This window comes from Balearica regulorum, chromosome 5 (assembly GCF_011004875.1).
Source record: "Balearica regulorum gibbericeps isolate bBalReg1 chromosome 5, bBalReg1.pri, whole genome shotgun sequence".
NCBI classification, from domain to species: domain Eukaryota; kingdom Metazoa; phylum Chordata; class Aves; order Gruiformes; family Gruidae; genus Balearica; species Balearica regulorum.
The window spans coordinates 38,369,730-38,388,357 of NC_046188.1; the positions used below are offsets into that span (position 1 = coordinate 38,369,730).

An 18,628-nucleotide genomic window follows, 5' to 3' on the forward strand; every position below is an offset into this window, starting at 1 on the left:
CTCCTCAAAAAAACCAAACCAAAACCCCCACCACAAAACCCGCGTGCTTTCAGAAAAGTACATCTAGCACAGGAGAGGAACCAGTTTGTTCCTTCTTTCCCTGGAGCAGGAGATTCCTGTGTTCCCAGTTGTGGTTGTTTAGGGAAGCCTGATGCAGGTATCTGTAGGGCGATGGTAACCCCTTGCATGGAGGAATGTAGCCTCCATTACCAGTATGCAGCTCACCTCTGTACTGAGCTCCAAAAAGTGAGAGCACAGCTCAACCCTTGTCAAGGGGGTGGTGTGCCTGACAAGTCTCACTACATTGCTAATCTTGCAGCCACACAGGACCTTTGCAAAATGCACAAAGTAACTGCCCTCAAAACCTTACAAACTCATTCCTATATGCCCAGGGGCGATTTTTTCAGTCATGGGAAGTCCTGGAGACATTGTTAATGAGTTCAGCTGAGGAAATAGCACAAGGAACTGTGTGAGAGGGAAGGCTCACTCTTGCGTGCGAAGTGTGGAGTGTGTGCAGAGAGGGTAAGGAGGTCTGGTAGTAATCTTAAGAAGGAATGAAAGAGAAATGAAAGCAGAGGTGAGGCTGTGTTAAGACTTGAAGATGAGGGGAAAGCTGGGGACTGGAGAGGGAGAGCCATTGGCAAGGAAAGTCTTAGTCTTTACTGCTTTCATAAATCTGGTTTTATAAATTAATAAGTATCAAGTTCATGTCAGTGACTAGCTACAAAAATAAAAAGAGAGTTAAATATTTACTGATAAGAATTTGAGGAAAGCCTGTTTCTAAGCAGTCTTGCTCTTCGATTCTTGCTTCTGAGCCAAATTATTGGTGTTTTCTGGGACAGAAATAGCTCCTGTGTCTGAGTGACCTTTTAATTTCCTTTTCAATCTTCTGAATCTGCTGTAATGAGCAAAGCATTAAGAGCAGGCATGGTGCAGATTTTATTGCATGTTTGCAGTAGACCAGATAGCTCTGAATTTCTCTGGGTGTAATATAGCAAGAACCCGCTGTGAGAATAAGATCACAGGGAACCAGTCGTGGTTCAGATTAAAGAGGTGGTTTCTCTCCATGTGGTGGTAGCTCGTAATACCTTTGTAGCAGTGAACTTTTTTGTTCTGTGATTATACAGCACCTAGCATGGTGAGGTCTGATTTCTAGGCTTGGATTTCTGCCTCCATTTCCCTGCAAATGCTAATGAGGCAAGAAGTGCTTGTGAATGGCTTTTTTTGCCTAATCACATACCTGTCTGAAGCAGAAGTTTATCGTTTGGCATGTGCCCCAGGCTTCCTACACGCAGCTTTTCCCTTGCAGTGACTTCTGTAGTGAGTCACAGCAACTAGCTGTAATGTATAAAAAAGGATGTTAAAAAGCATGTACTAAAGAGAAGGGGATAGGAGATGATGCTTCAGCCAAGAGGCTGTCATTGGGTGAGGGGATGAGGGAGATGCATGCAGCAGAGGAAGAAGCAGCATGAGATCAGTGGGCTTTCTATTGCACAGCATGAAAATATCCCACAACTAAAATCTGATCTAACATTTTCTTCCTGTGTGTCTTACAAGAAATGCTTTCCATGTAAGGCACCGGAGAGCCTGTTGTAAGGAAGCATGTGGCTGTCATTTATTTCAGAAAATGTGCCTCAGCATTCAAACATAAGAAAACAGACCAGATAAACCTGTGGTAGCTGCAGCCTTTATTGCCTGCATTTATGCTATTTAAAGACTAGTCTCCTCCAACTTGATTCTAGTGAATTGACAGGCTTGCCTGGAGTCTACTGGCTACTTGTAGGTGAGGAGAGTAAAGCCAACCCTTGCTGGGGATAGGCCTGACATTTCTCAAGTAAACATATTGCATACCCAGCTGATGGTAAGTGAAACCCTTCCAGAAGGCTTCTAGAGCTCTGGTTTGACCATTGGTAAATGATTTCTTATACAAGTCACCTATAGAAAGTAGCCTACGGTTCAGGCGTGGTTTTAAAAAGAAGCATTGATTATGTGGATCACTTCTCTGAAAGTTCAAGACTGGTTCATTCCCCTGATACCCTTTTTCCCTCATACTTTCTTCCTGGCATATAATAGCGGAAGGGGAAAAAATTTTGGTGTAGGAAATGGGGATTTAAGCATTTACTGTCTAGAGAAGCAGAGGATTCCTCTTTGCCTCTTGAAACAAAGGTATTTGCAGACCTTGGGTTAATCTTCTTAATATCTAAAAAATAATTCCAACCCTTAACATTGGCTAGTTCCATGAACCAGACCCTTCCAATATTGATGCATGTCCTCTGTTCCAGTCCCCTCCTCAGCTTTTTCTTAGGCTTCTGCAAAGTGTGAGAGTCTCACTGTGCATTGTACATATTTTTTTTTGTTGCAGTGTCTTTCACGTTACTAGCGTAAGTCTTAATTCACCAGTCTCAAACCTTTTGCATTTTTTTGTGTAGGGCTGGGCAAACACTTGTAGAAGTGAACTGGGATCCCTCTGCATATCATCATCTGTTGATTGGATTGTAGCTGAGCTCTATAGCCTGCTTTCAGGAATGTGCAGTGGGCATTGAACCATGCTCTGAAATTACATGGCCCTCACAAGGCTGGCTCTTTGCTCTTTCTGCAATTCTTCATTCTCATCAGATCAGGAGTCTTTCCTGCAGTTAGGAAGTCTGATGGTCAAGCTTATTTCCCCCAGAAACAAAGTAAACATTTCAGGTTGGGCATCTTGCAACTTCTGACACTGCAGACCATCACCTGTGCTCTGCTTTTCTCCTTGCAGTGTTTGCAAGAATTAGTTTAGTGTTACCTTGATGATGGTGGTGTTGAGGGTGTACCTGTCAGTTCTACAGAGGCCTCCCTCCTGAGAGCCTTTGCCTCTTGAGAAGAGTAACTTCTTTATGTCATGTGATGCAGAGTTCTGGGATTGAAACTTGCTGTTGGTCTAATGACAAAGCCCAACAGCTTTCTTTGGACAGAAATAAAGATTTCTGAATGGGTATGATTCTTCAAAGAACTGAAACTCTTGCCCTATTACATCTGTTTCATTGCAAACAAAGCCTAAATGTGATTAGCTTCTTCAGGTTTAGTTTGTTTGCAAGGAACTAGTGAAGACTGTTGGTGCCTGTGATGTAAATAAAGGATGGCCGTGCTTGGCAGAGAAGATGAAACCTAACCTTGATCTCTCAGAAGTTGTTGGGCTCTGTCTTACCAGCAGGCAGTCCTACCTTTCAAAAGGGCCGGTAATAGCGTTTCCCTGGGATTTCTTCCCACTTGCAGTGGTGGTGTGGAGCAGCCTTTGCAATGATTCCAGCAGCCGTACTCAAGCGCCTCTGAGGAGTGCTGGGGGGGGGGGGGGGGCTGGAGGCTGCGGGACTGTTGCCAGAGGCCAGGGAAGGGGATGTGGCTGTTGGAGAAAGGGCTTCTGATAGCTATTGTGCTCTCTAGTATGCTGTAAGGAGGGTGGTTTCCTCCGAATGTGCCTTGTAGTATCCTGTGGAGCTATAATGGAGCTATTTATTTTCCACAATGCAGGCTTCTCTTTGTCCTCCCCCCACTTCCCTCTGCATGTGAAACAGTGACTCTGCTTCATGGGGAGAGTAGATCCTGAAGTGCAAAGGGAGACAAAGAAGATAGTTTGTTGTCCGGAGCCGACTGTTGCTTACGTCTGTTAAATGTCGTGTTCGGCTCACCCAGAAAAGCAGTTTTAGGTGAGCTAGAATGTGTGTAAAAGCAAGCGGAGGCTAGGCTTTTCACAAAATGAAGCTTCTAAGTGGCCTTTTAAAAGATGCTAAAAGAAGCCCAGACAGTTGCAAGTGACAGACCACCAACTCCTCTGGATATTGCTGCCGTACATGACATTCTCACAATACAATCTTTCCCTGAACTTTATAGGTGGAGCTACAGATGACATCTGGGTTGTTTGATGGTTGGGTGTTTTGTTTTGTTTGTTTGTTTGTGGGTTTTTTTGTTTTGTTTTGTTTTGTTTTTTTATTTTTTTCCCGACAGTTGTTTCTCTGTGCATTTAGTGAAGAGAAGTGAGGTTAGTGTAAAAAAACCTCTTTGTCTGTTCCTATGCAGGGACCCTTTCCGGAAACTATGCGTAATATATTTTTTTCTTGTGGATAAGAATGAGAAGCTCGGTTAACTTGTGCATGTGAGACAGTTGCCAATCTGTTGATGTTTATAGCTTTCTGCACGATACAGGTTTTCTTATTTGCAAAGCATGCCTTAATTCCAGTGGTTGCTCAGTTTCTTTTAAACTGTTGCTCCAGTGCTGTTACTTTACTGTTACTTCCTATTGCCTGTTCAAGGGATGCCAGAGAATTGTTGAACAAGTTTCTGATACTGGTATCAGGCTAATTGCTCTGCCCCCACACAACTGGCATTTATAGGAACTAACACTTGAGTGTCTCTGTTTTTTATTTAAAATGTTTGGCTTTAGAGGAAAAGGAAATTGGTAACACTTGGAAGATGAAGCGAATGGATTTAGCCTGTTTTGCAGCAAAGTCTTAGACTGCAAAGGCAAGAGGAGAACAGTTTTGGTGAGGATGACTGCTGACTCTCGAAAGACTAAATTGCATGTCAGATTGACAAAATGGGGAAAGCAAATTTAATCTTAACAGTACAGTAATAAAGAGATTGGGTGAATTCCCATTGAGAAACTCACTCGAAAATAGATTAAACAAACATGAAAATCCTCTGCTGTTGAAAAGTTGCTTCAGATCTTCATTTCGGAGTTTGGTAGGTTTTGCATATTAATTTCACTATCCTGTAAGCTCTCGTAGCTGATCTCTTTGCTGCTGCTGCTTGGAGCACTAAGTTACAGGTAAAAACATGAAGAGGATAACTTTTAAACTAGCATGCTTTATACTAATTCTAATAACCTTTATTTAATCAATTCACTCTGAGGGAACCTTGTCTCCAGGGACAGGAAATTGCTTGAGGATTACTGGCTGTGGCAGGACAGTCATATTTATTTGGAGAATGGGGAGGGGGAGGGGGGAGGATAAAAAACCCCAGTCTTCCTTTTAAAGGCAGTCGAAGCTGAAGTTGCTATGCTTTTCCTGTGAGGCTGAGTAGAGGTCACTGGGAATTCTGTGCTAGAGTGCTTTTTCTTGACAAATAGTTTGATGGCTTGAGCCATCACACAGGATGCTTGGACACATCGAAACTCCAAGCAAAGCAGAGAGCAACCTGTTTGTCAAGTGGATGTACTATTCACTTAGCTGCTAGTGGCTTGGCAGAGTTATTTCCTACCCTGCAGATAGTGAAGAGTTAAATATGCCTGCTCTAAAATACCCATTTTAGGGGGAATGGGGAAGGATCTTCCACTTCTCAGCTCTGTGTGTGCAAGAGGAGCGTGGGGAAGAGGTGTCTGGGGCAGCGTGTGTGGTATCCTTTACGTTCATGTGCCTAGCCTGTTGACAGTGAATATAAGCGCACTGGAGAAGTGACAAAATGCAGAAATCCAATTAAGACTCTCTTCCTCTTCTTGCTTGTGTTTCATGGAAGCTTGCCTGGTAGCTGGCCCATTCAGGGAGCTATGACTAGAGCTAGGAGGGAGGCAGCACTCAGGAGCGGCGTGCTTGGCTGAGGGACAGCAGGCAATATGTATTGCTTTCAGGGAGGCAGCTGCCCAGGTCACTGGCCAGATGCTTCACCTCTGGTTTTTGGTCCTAGTGGTAAAGAGGCATTGCCTGAGGCTTTATCCAGGGTTTTTCTTTGCACATGCGAGTTTCAGGAGGGAATCTGATCTTTGGGAGAGTTTTCCCTTGAGTTTTGAGGCAGACTGGACAAAGCCTAGCTGTACTTATGCACTCCTGAGTGGTCTAGTGAAAAAGCCCCAGTGTGAGGCAGAAGGTTAAGTAACCTGTATCCTCTAAGTTTTGAATGTCTCTCCTTCTGAGCTAGTATTGACATGTGCGTGATTCTTGCCTGCTTGCAACAGTGCTTTGTAGCCTTTCTCACTGTTGCACGAAACTGTAACATTTACTGCCAGAGCTAGTTGCTGCCTCTTGCTGTCCTGCTTTTGTACAAATTTCTCCCCTCTTTTGGTTTTGATTTCATTTGACTTCCTCTAACCAGACAAGCCTGTGTTGCCTTTGGCTATTGTGGAGCACTCTCACCCAGCTTTCTGGCTTTTAATCTACATGGAAACCAGGATGCTTGGAGCCCTGATTGGTTGGGGGGGGGGGGGAAGTTAGATGTAGAGCATCTTTATGCATAGTAAATTATTTCTGCCACACTTTAATGTGAATTGAAAACAGAGGTGGTTTTAGAAGCAAGAAGCCTGTGCAATTACTTGGCCCAGCATGTTGTACAGGCTGCTCGCTTAAGTCAGAGATTGGTTCCACACACAGTAGGCTTCAGCAGCAGAGCTGAGGTGGGAGTTTTTTACCTCTCCCCAGCTGCTGCTTCCACTGGTCCCAGAGCTGTGCTGGTGTAAGGACCCAGTTTCCCCAACGAGCTCCTTGAAAGTCACATCAGCATTGTGGAGAGGAGGGTTAGCTGTGTAGTGTGCATGGGAGCAGCAGCATGGGGATGTCTAGTCACGAGGAGGAAGGAGTCATCCTTCAGCCAAGGTAGCAGTGCAAGCCTGTAAGTGCTTGGATGGTGGAGGGACAGGTCTCAACCCCAGCACTGATGTCCAAGGGGCAGACTGGACTGTGTGTCAGTAAAGGCTGAGGAACCATTGCTGCTATACAAACAAGGTGCTGAGAGCTGCTGAATGAACAGTTAGTACCAGGCAGTGCTCCTCAGCTGCCTCAAGATCTTCTGCTGAATGTTTTCTTTGAGTTTCTTTTTGGTAGCAGCTGGGCAGAGGCCCCTCCTCCGGGAGCAGAGGAATGGCAATCCCTGTGACACTTGCAGGGTGGGTGCTGTGGGATGGGGGCAGGAGGCTGTGGGTGTGCTCCCCCTCCTGCTGCAGGTCAGAGCATCCTGAGTCCCACCTCTGGCCTGGTCTAGTTCCAGCAAACAGTGTCCATACAGATATTTTTTTTTGTTATCAAATATTTTTACCACTAATAGCAATGCTTTGTAAATGTCACTGAGTCGAGTAGTCGAGGGAGAAGTTGAAGCTTCAAATTCACCTTCTGTTGAGATGCATATTACAGGGTTTTTTTATGATAGGTTTTATTCTGTGGACTCTACTTCTCTCTTTTCTGGCATGCTTTTCTCTCACCCCAATTTAATGGTGGAAATTTTTAATGCACAACCTTTGAATGGTGGTTGTAGGTCTCAGGAAGTCAGTTTGCCACCTTATTAGAAAGGGACCTGTCCTGGGGATTCTTTTTGGAGTGCTTGGTTTCCTCGTGGGGCATGTGTATGTTCCCCTGATGACACGTAATGAGCAGTGGTCCTTCTTGGAGTGCCTCTCTGGTTTGATGTTTCTAGCTTGTGCTGCTCAAATCAGAATATAATTACAACTGATCCCTTGTTAGAAAATCAAATTAAGCATAATCTGTTGAGGGAAGCCAGAGAGAAAAGGTTGCGGGGGTCTTCTGCATAGTGATGTGTGCTCTCTGTGCACTGGTAACTGCGAGAGTGACTTAAAAGGAAGCAAGCTGTTAGGACTCCTATTTCCCACCCCCTCTTCTTTCAGCCCTTGAGTATTGACTTTTGAGATTGATTTATGGCATCTTGCCTAGAGTCTGAAAGTTGAATATTGAGGTGGACGCTGGCATGCCTGATGCTGATGATGGTGCCCAGCTGGGGAGCCTGCCCGGGCCACCTTCTGCAGCCGCCCTTGACTGTGGCCTCACAGGAGCGGTTCTGCATGCAGGTGATGTGCTGGTTGTCCCACAATTTTAGTTGCAAGGGGTTTGAATGGCGATGCAAAATTTGACTTTTCCTTTTTCAGTTGTACACTGGCAAGAGTGATGTGGCTGGGCTCGGTGGAGTGAAACGTGCCCAAAGCAACTGTGATCGGCCTCTGCCACAGTGAGGGTTTGTGGCAATACAAGTGCATCTGTGACATTAGCACAGTGCATCCTGAATAGGAAAAGCAATAGAAACATCTAATGACTTTGCTGTTACTAAAAAAGAAAAGGGAAACAGTGAGCTAATAAATACAAAACTGAGTGAAGGTGCTGAGACCTTTTGAAGACCTGCTTTTTTTCCTCCCTTTATTGAGATCTATTGAAGCAGTTCTCTGCTGTGTTAGAATCCCAAATGCAGTCTTACAATCAGAACCAGAATTTGAAACTCTGCTTTTTTTTTTTTTTTTTTTTTTTAAACTTTCTCAGTTTGGTCAATGGTACTAGGCTGCTGGAAGGTTTCAGAGGACTTAAAGGACAGTCTTATTTCTCAGAGTCTTTGTGTGTGTATCTTTGAAAAGACCTTTGTGCTGACAGACATCCAAACATTGAGGATTTCTTAGCCTGGAAGCTTCTGATATTACAAGGTGTCTATTGTGGAAAAGTTTCTATATAAACTGTGATACAAACAATAAGCACTGCACAGCAATTGTCATCATCCCTTGAAAGTGGGTGAGTGGATGTTTTCATACCTGGGATAGCAGCTTCTAAACTTGAATTGTCTCACAGCTGTGCTTTTAGGAATAAATGTAAGACTGCCTCCATCTTCTAGTATAGTTCTTTATTTAAATGTCAGACTGGTTCACTGAATTTTATATATAGAGGGCTTTGATAGAAAAAGATTTCCCAAATAGGTGTCCTCCTCTAATGGCCGTGCTGCCTGGTGGTATTGCAGCTGCGTGTATAGCAGACTGATGCTTTTAGTGACATCAGTTGGAACAAAAGCGCAACAAGTGGTAAGGATGAGGAAAAGCACATTCTAGTAGTGAGGGATTATAAAATAAGCTTTTACTGTACATGGGCCTTGTGGCGTATTCCCTGAAACAGATTAACACAGCTGCATAAATGAAAAAAGCATCCTGGATATACAAGTTACCTTACTAATCCAGTGCTGCTTCAAGAACCCTGTTCTTACTGAAAGTAACGTTTCAAGCTTGTTGAAACAAGAGGTTCTGCCTTTGCACAGCTTTTCTTTATTCTCCTTCCCTGAAGCCATTTCAGTTTACTGTGAGTTTTCTTTTTTAGGACTTATTATTTTTGGAAAGCGTTCTGGAACATTTTGTGCATATGGTCCTCTGTAAATGTGCTGTTGTACTGATTAAAGCTGAAAGTATGAAACCTAGCCTTTCTGATGCAGTGCGGCAGGGGAAAAATGCTGAAACAATAGTTTCCAAAGGGAATGTTTTTCCAAATAAAGACATATTTAAAAAAAAAAAAGCCCAAAACTGGGAAAGATTGCGTGTGACATCGCCCAGTCTCTACTTTCTCCCATAGATTCAATAGATGCCAGTATGCTTAAAAAAAACCAACAAACAAAAACAACAAAAAACCCCAAACCCTTAAAGCAGATCCAGCACTACTTTATTTTTTTTTTTTTTTAAATAACTGGTTTCTCTTCATTCACTGATGATGTGACCCCATTGCTATAAGCATTTTTGTAATAGGACAGAAATCTGCCATGCACTGGGGTTGTGTGCATTAACCTGTCTAGCACACTCTGCTTTTCCTTCCTGCTGGTGCCTGGAAGTTCACAGCCTGCCTGTAACTAGCTTCTCCTTTCTTATTTGGAAGGACAATCACATTTTGATCTCTTATCTTCCTTCTCCCAAGTAAAACAGAAAAAGTTTCCGGTGAAATTCTATGACTTTCAAGGAAACTTCTTAAAATTTGGGGAGCTAATGATATCTAGTGCTTTCTCTTTCACTTGCCTAGGCAAGGAAAATGGGATGATTTTTTTTTAGTCATAAAATTAAAATTTTCTGTGACTGTGACCTGGCATGGCAACCACAGTACTTGGAAATGGGGAGTTATCTTCACAAAACTAAGACTGCTTTTAACAATTCATCTCTGACTCTGTTTATAAAAGTATGAGAGTGTTATTTATAAGAATGAAAAACGGGTCTTAGAGCAAGCTCTGCTGTGGTGTCCTCTTCTTCAGGGTGTCACAGGATGGGAAAGGATGTCAATTGAACAGAAAACATTTTATGCCTTAAAGGCTGTGATGTGACACAATGTTACTACATGTTGATGTATCAGAGTACCTTGCTAACAGTTTGTCCTCTGCAGTTGGGTGTCTGATGCAGTTGGTCCTGAAGTGACGTCATTTTTTGGAGGCCTACTTGTTTCTTGGGAAGATGAAACTTTCTGCTGCAGTGCACAGATATATTTAGAAGACCAGTGTGGCTGGTTGTTTGGTTCTTAAGTCTTTAATATTCCATGGAAAAGGATGGCAATTTAGACTGTAGGAGATGCAAATCTGTGAACTATGTCTGACAGTGAGCTAGAAATGGACTTTTAAAGTATGCAGTGGAAAATATGCTTACTCTGGTTTTCCTTGAGGAATGTAGGAGCCCCTCACTTGACTGACTTATGCCCAATGAATCCTCCAAACAAAATGTCTTCAAAACGCCCACGTATGTCTTGTGGTTCTCAAGGGGATACTACATAAAAAATTGTTGAGGGTCAGGGTTTGGGATCTGAGCTGTTGTCTTCTTTCTGGTGCTTCTTGGATGTGCACAGGCATTTCTTAAAGAGGTTCTAGGCCTCTTGTCTTGTTCATTTTCATTGGCTGGATAATTAGGAACAGAGGAAGCTGACAAGCAAGGTGTCCTGAGCAGCAAAGGTGTGTTGGGGTCCTTGTGTACTTAAAAATTGCCCTGTGCATCACACTGGGCTGAGGAATGGTAAGTTGTTTGGGGTTAATCCACAACTGACTTCAGAGTTTCCATCATGCAACAGGCAGTGAAGGGTACTGAATACCACCCCTTTTCCCCTCCCCTTGGCAACTTTGCACCTCTTCTTGGCGCACCTTGAAGAGTATGTTCCTTCCTTGTTCCTTACCTCTAAGGGGACGGTTGGAGTTGCAGCTTGTTTGGTCCACTCAGGAATATCTTTGAGCCTGCTGTGCATTTATCTTTGGGCTGCAGCAGGGAAGAAGCTTATATGCAAAGGTTTGCACCCAGCTGCTAGCATGGAAGAGAAATAGATGGAGGAAGGAAGTGGTCCCTGCCTTTAGCCCACAGAAGAATATGCTCGGCTAACCTCAGGATGACTTCTTGAGGAACGTCAAGTGAAATAAGGAAGTAAGCAAGGGAGGGGTGCAAAAGCATGATCTAGATGCAAATAGGACTTTAGACTGTGATAGGAAGGATAGAGAGGAGGTGGCTGGGGAATAAGCTGTGCAAATTGGTGAATCTTGCAGGTTTATTTACTTGGGGTAGGAATGTTGGTGTGACTTTCCCAGTTGTGAAGGACTGGTTATTCAGTAGTGAAAAATCCAGTTTCCTGGCTTAAAGCTTAAGTGTGCCTTAGTGGGGCTGTGGAGAGTTAGGCACATGCTGTTTATCAGAGATTAAAATGGAATTTCAGAATTTAGCCTGTCCAGCAAGCTTCTTTCTGAGCAAACTCTAATGTTCAGTCCTGAAAGTGGGAGTTCTGCATTGCCAACAATTGTCCTGATGTTTTAGAAGCCTTCACCAGAGAGGAGGTGAAAGCTAAACCAAGATATTTATGTGAAAGAAACAGCTGAATTTGCAGGTCATAGGGCAAACCCTGTGGCACAGTTGGGGAATGAGGAAGGAAACCCCAACAATTCAGGTTTCTCTACAGGTTGCAATCAGGTCTTGGTTTGCAGGAGGATGTGCAATAATTCCAGTGTCTGGAATAAGCAGCTCAGTCTGCCCTAGTGATTCCTGTCTGTAGCAGGGAATATGTGCACTTCAGTCCTGTGCATTATGCTGTGCCTGTGCTATGCAGAAATCTACCTTTTTATAATCCAAAGATGAAGGTGTAAAATGAAGCTACCAAACACATGTGTTCTAGATCATTTGGTTACTGTGTGTGTGTTTGTGTTACATGGGTTTTTATTTCTTCTCTTCCTCTTCCACCTTTTCCAATTATCCTGGATAATTGAGAGTTGGCTGTGCTGGGAAGTCAGATTAAAATTTTTCTAAACTGTCTGCAGGTCACTCTGAATGCTTTGGTTTTTTTCTTTGCATCTAGTTTAACTGAACATTTTATTTGAGCTGTGAAGTTAATCCAAAATGTTAAAAATACAATTATGTTTCTAAAAGCCTTCAGTTCAGCTGGTTTAGCTACAGAAAGTAAGTAGAACTGGGGATTTTTTTCCTCTGCTGGCACTTGAATTGATTTTTCTGTTATTTTTTTTATTAATAAGCCAAGAGGATGACTTTTTTGTTTTAAAGCTTGACTGCTCATTGAAAAGCAGGCAAAATAAGGATACAACAAAACCAGTAACTAAGGGCAAAGGTTAAATCCTCTGAACCATGCTGCACGTTAGGTTCCACCTGCAGTGTGACCATGAGGCACTTGTGCTTAGCCTTTCAAAAGGTATGCTGTGCACACCCATCGCTCACCTGGCTGCCAAGATCTTTACTGTGTGCATTCAAGAGATAGCAAACAATTTCTGAGTATTCTGTGAGGCAGAAACTGTGTGGATAAAATAGATATTTCTTATGTACATGAGGATAACCAATTTTTTTTTTTTTTGCAAGTTTCAAGTGTGGTATTTAAAAGCAAGCCAGTAGCATTCTAAACATACTGAATGTTTCCTTAAACGAACTGTAAAGAATCCAGGTTGAAGACCTGTTTTCCAGCAATGGAAAGCTGTGCCAGGCATCTTGAAAAACTGGAGAACCTCAGACTGTCCTGTCCACCCCCCGACATCCTATGTCCTTGGTGAACCAGAACTAACCAAATCGGGTTCTCTTTCATGTCCTGAGTGTATGACCTTCCAAAGAACACTTTTCCATGGGGACCTAGGAGTCCTGCTGTGATGAAATGGGGAAAAAAAAATCACAAAATTAGTCTTAATCCTGGGAAAATGTGTACATGCTTACGAAAGGATCTTGGATCAAAGGATATGAGTTGGCAGCTTCTGAAGGCCTAGAAATGTCATTCTCCAAATGGCAGAGGTCCCCAAACAGCTTAGCTTAGAAAAAAATCCTGCCATATACAAGCATGTCATCTTTGGAAATTGCTGATTGTGGCTTAAGAATGAGTAGAAAATGTGGCCTGTGTGGTTTCAGCAGAAGCTGATGCCTACTTCAGGGAGTTCACATACAAGCGAACTACTGCTTGTTGTGCAAGCTGGGCTGGCCGTGTAGTGATGCTTCAGCTTTAGTCCCCTCACTGGGAAGCTTGCTTGATGACAAGACTTCAAGAAAAGAAAGAGCTGGGAATGGTAGTATCAGGTAGGATTAGAGCCCTGTGAGTGATGATAAGGGACTCAAGTGCAGGTGTTTTTTTCATCAGTCCTCCCAGGCAAAGGGAAGGAGTTTGAAAGGGCCAATCTAACCTGGCGAGTCAACAAATGGCTAGAGGACTGGTGCCACAGTCAAGGGTTCAGCTACTTAAACCATGGGACTCGCTTTCAGAAACCTGGGCTGATGGGGTCCGTCTGTCAGAGAACAGGAAGAGCATCTTCGGTCATAGGCTTGCCAAGCTGGTGAAGAGAACTTTAAAGTTACCAAGGGAAGGGAACCTCAATCCATCCCACTCCTACCAGTTTGATGTTAGTGCCAGCAATAGATGCCCAGAGCTGGGAGAAGGATCACAGGTCAGTAGGAGAGCACCCAAAGTGCAGCCCAAAGGAATTCCAGCCAGTCAGTCAGCTTCATCAGGGCCCACCTTAAATGCGCCTGTGCAAAAGCACAGTAGCATGGGGAATAAACAAGAGGAGTTAGAAAGAGGAACATGCCTGCAGGGCTGTGATCTCATTTGCATCTCGGAGACATGGTGGGATGGCTCCTATGACTGAAGTGCTGGAATGGAAGGATAGGAAGGACAAGGGTGTCACCCTCTATGTCAATGACCAGCTGGAGTGCGTGGAGCTCCATTTGGGGATGAATGAGGAGCCAATCGAGAGCATATGGGTCATGATTAAAGGTTGCACAGGGGACAGGTGACACTATAGTGGGGGTCTGCTGCAGGTCACCTGACCAGGAAGACTGAGTGGATGAGGCCCTCTGTAGACAGATAGGAGCAGCCGCAGGTTCACAAGCTCTGATCCTCATGGGGGACTTGAAGCACCCTGATACCTGTTGGAGGGACAACACAGCAGGGCACAAGCAATCCAGGAGGTTCCAGGAATGCATTGATGATAACTTCCCTCTCCAAGTGGTAGAGGAGCCAACGAGGAGAGGTGTCATGCTGGACCTTGTTCTCACCAACAAGGAGGGCAATGTGAGGCTCAAGGACAGCCTTGGCTGTAGTGACTGTGAAATGGTGGAGTTCAAGATCCTTAGGGCAACAAGGAGGGTGCACAGCAAGCTCACTACCCTGGACTTCAGGAGAGCAGACTTTGGCCTCTTCAGGGATGTGCTTGGTAGAGTACCATGGGACAAAGCCCTGGAGGGAAGAGGGGCCCAAGAAAGCTGGTTAGTGTTCAAGGATCACCTCCTCCAAGCTCAGAAGAGATGCATCCCAACAAAGAGAAAGTCAAGCAAAAATGCCAAGAGGCCTGCACAGATGAACAAAATGCTCCTGGACAAAGTCGTATGCAAAAAGGAAGCCTACAAAGGGTGGAAGAAAGGACAGGTAGCCTAGGAGGAATACAGAGAAATTGTCCAAACAGCAAGGGATCAGGTTAGGAAAGCTAAAGCCCCGATAGAATTAGATGTGGCCAGGGAGGTCAAAAATAACAAGAAAAGCATGTATAGGTACTTCAGGAGAAATGAGTACTTTTTCCCTTGTTCATAGCATTCCCTGAGAGGGTGTGTGGCAATTGACTTTGTGGCCATAGAGGATGGTTTGTTTTCTTACCCATATTTAGTAGGTGTTTTTCAAAGTGGACATTAGAAGAAAAGCAAACAAAAATACCTCTATTGACTGATGTACTGTTAACAGAGAAGAATCTCCTCTCCCCTTCTTACTTTATTTATGGGAACTGCTGGCTATACTAAATATTATCTTTGAAAACATCTCTATGTAAACTTAATCCTCCCATAACCTTTCAGCCTAGGCTGTAGCATGTGAAATGGGTCTGAAGTGTCCTCACTGTATACTTGTGCTTCTGGCGGCTTCTGCCTCATTGTTTCAAGGATCCATTAAAGAAACTAGCCCATTCCTTAATGCTGTGTGTAAAGAGGGAATCACTTTGATTCATGTGAACCCATGAATTGTTAAGCTGTCTCTCTGAGAGTACGTCTATCACAAATGTGCTGCTCTACAATGCACTCCAGTTAACTTCTGGAGGTGGAGGCCTGAAGAGTTATGAAAGCTGCTTCCCCCTGTGCCGTAGGTATAAGGAATGTGCTAAAACAACAGTTAGCTTTCAGAGAATTGAATGTCTGTTTAAATAGCCTCCCAACCACCAGCTCCCCTCTGGGAAGAAAGGATACCTTCTTATCTGGCCAGAATCTCTTTCATCTTCCAATTTTGTCAAGGAAAAGTCAAGGCTGGGGACAAGTTTTGTAACTTGGCTGAAGTCCATGGGAGGATCCTTGCAGGCAGTACCTGTGCCCATTGTGTCCTAACAATTCCGAGGGGTTTATTGATGCTATCTTCCACTAAATAGTTTTGCTGCCTTTGCGTCTCCTTCAAATCCCACATTGAACTAAATCAGCTTAGTGGGATGTTAGTGTAGGCATAGCAGCAGCAATTTACTGCATTCCTTGTGGGGCAGCCCTGTGCCTCTGGCAGGGGATTCCTGATAACCTGGGACCCAAGTGACTAGCTGAAAAGAAATGGGGAAACCGCGCCTGACTTCAGAAGAAAGGGGAGAAACAGTGCTGTGCTTTGGAGCAATCTATTAGCGAATCAAGGACAAGCAATAATTGATTCCCCCAGAAGATATTCTTGTATTAGGTATCTCTAACTTGCTTGTTGTGTAGAGACCAAAATTGGACTGCTGGCTTCTGCTTACAATCTTTGGGAGAGGGAGACACGTGGGGCAAGGTAGTACACCTCAGGCAACTCAGTAAATCCTGTGATAATTGCATGCCCTCTTCCCTACCTTTCCTTCTGGCTGCTGCTGTGTCACCTGGCAAGCACTGTTCCAAGGGCACAGAAGGCCACCTTTAAAAGATACCTTGGCAAGACTTGCAGAGTTTGTTTGTACTAATGAGGCTTCATTAAATTGGAATGGGGAGGGCAGACCTGTCTTGATCTAATCAGAAGGGCCATTTGCTGAAGATGATGCATTGCTTTGTCAGAGCTGTAATTTGGTTTAGAGCAGTGACTCTTAGAAGAAAGCAGCCAGCTGTTGGCCTGGAGCATAGGCCAGATGCTAGCCTCTTCCAGTTGAATATGAACTTAAAATATATGTGGGAGATCTGACCTGAGAGGTGGCGGCAGATGTACAGACTATCTGGCTTGGCTTTCTTCACAGAGGAGTATTTTTTTCATTCCGTGGTCTAATTGTTGCTGAAGGAGTTCTAGCAGGTGAGTGGCAGCATCCTTACTCCTTTCTGCAAGGTAGGCGTTTGGTGAACAAAGTAGTGGCTCCTCATCTGTGGAAGACATGAGATCTATAGGCTGTGCTACAGGCTTAGAGTGGGATAGCTTTGTTTCTTTCCCTCCCCCTCCAAATGAAGCAAGAAACAAAAGAGGCAGACACAGAGTTTATTGTAGCATCAGTTCCAGACTTGCCACATGGCAGTTTAAATGTCATCTTGAAATGACATTTCAAGGTGGGGGTGTATGCAGACAAAGAATTCCTCTTTGGTAGAGACTAATTGACTTGAAAGATCCAAATTTTAGATAGCCCTTTTGTGAAGTAAATATGAGCAAAGTAGTGACGTGGAACTAAGGAAATCCTCTTTTCACTAGGATGACTTCCAGTCATTTAATGACAAATCTACATATTCCCTTCCATAATAGAGCTTCTTTTTTGCCTCAGTAATTGGAAATGTGAGTTGTGGCTGTTTGAGTTGTGTGTTTCTCTGGTCAGTGCTGGTGTGTTGACTTCATCTCAGAAGTACTTTAGGATCTGAAAGTCATATTGCCTTCCATAGTAGAAGGAACACTAACCCAAGTCTCCCATCTGTTCTCACAGGGTATGAAAGAATATGCTACCTGCCTCTGCACCTCTCAAATTTGTTTAGAGTTACCCAGCAGTTTTGAATTTCTACAGGAAATTTGGATCAAAAAAAATAAAATCCCCCTTCAGTATGAATATCCATTTAACTGAAGAAGCTGTGGCTGAATGGGGTTGCCTTCAAAATTAAAAGTATTCCTGTGGTCAAATGTAAAGAAACATTAATTTCTACAATTTTTTTTTCCATGAGAGTTTTAGATGTTTGTGTAAAGAATAGCATGATAGAAGTGTTGAAATGTGTCTCTGTTTTGGGTTTTTTTTTGTTTGGGTGTTTTTACTGCATCACTCCCCCAGTTATCTTTATCCCAGTTTTCTCCTTCCTCTGTTGTAAAACCAGTACACACAACTTTTTTTTTTAGTCCTAACTTTCTTTCATGAGCATTGGAGTTACACATGACATTGTTATTCATCCGGGTCCAGAGTTACCATTGGAGGCCTTGCAGGCTAAAACCATACTATACTAGGTTGGTGGGACATGTATTCTGGTGGATCTTTTTCCTTCATTAAAAATAGGAGTTCAATTTTGTGCTTTCTTGATTTCCCGACTGTGCTTTGTGTGTTTGTGTGCGAGTTTTTGCTGTGACGGTGCCTGATAGGCTGTGGCTGAATCCCTCAGTCCTCAGGTATGAGCAGTGTCACATCCTGCAATTTTAATTGCTATGCTCTGTACTGTCAGAACATTATACCTGAGGTTTGCAAGCTGTTTTACATTCCTCCTCCTAAGTGTGTGTTTGCCTGCCTGCCGGCTGGCTGTCAGATTTGCTGTGCCTCTCCAGGTGGCTGAAGAAGCATTTGATTTATTTATCCTAGCTGTCTAGTATAGTCTGCTGTGTCTTGTAGACCTCCTGAAAGGTGGTGGGGGTGTAGGAAGGCTGGCTCTCTTGAAGTTATTTTGAAACAAATTCTCCAGGTGCTATATCCTCTGGGGCTGTCTTGAAAGGAAAAGCTAAAATTAATTGTAAGCTAGGCAGTCTTCACACCTGAAATATTAGAGGCTGAGGGAAAAGTTCTGGTCTCTCTATAATGCAGGTCCTTTTAGTATTTCCTCTGTGGAGGATTGCCTTTTCTGCCCCTGTTACCTTGTGAACTGTGAATGCTTGGTAAGATTCTTAAATGCCAGAACATGCAAAACGTTGCTCTTGTTTGTTTCTGAATTTCCCCTTTTTCTCCCCTCCCCAGATGTTGTAGGTGTTTGGCTCAAGGTTCACTTACTGTTTCTTTCTTTGTCTCTCTTTCTGTAGACCAGGGTGCTCCTGATCAACCGGACCTTTCAGGAATTTTTTAAAAAGAAACTTCGGTGGGTAAAAGATGTGCCATGGAATGGTAGCACCAAAGAACAGCACAGGATCGTCTCTTGCCTTGACTAGCCATGGGTTATTTCTTCTGCTAGTTATCTTTGGTACCTTTGTCTTGGAAGCACAGGCCACAGGTAAGTGAAACCTTTGCATATGCTGGAAGGAAGGGGAGATGTATAAGTATGGAGATGTCCTTATATTTTTATGGGGAAGCTGGTGATGGTTGATGCATTTGTACATATCTTTCAGTACTCTCAGGAAAA

General features: G+C 43.6%; 1 protein-coding gene across 6 annotated transcripts in view; it reads left to right on the plus strand.

Annotated features, from left to right (window-relative positions):
* The window catches only part of SUSD6 (sushi domain containing 6), a 92,929-nt gene that overhangs the window by 24,805 nt on the left and 49,496 nt on the right, over positions 1-18,628 (plus strand). For all 6 annotated transcript variants that reach the window (XM_075754239.1, XM_075754244.1, XM_075754241.1 and 3 more), the window contains one exon: positions 18,312-18,499. In XM_075754239.1, coding sequence (XP_075610354.1) covers positions 18,379-18,499 — 121 coding nt within the window. In that variant the 5' untranslated portion in view covers positions 18,312-18,378. The remainder of the gene's footprint in view (positions 1-18,311; positions 18,500-18,628) is intronic.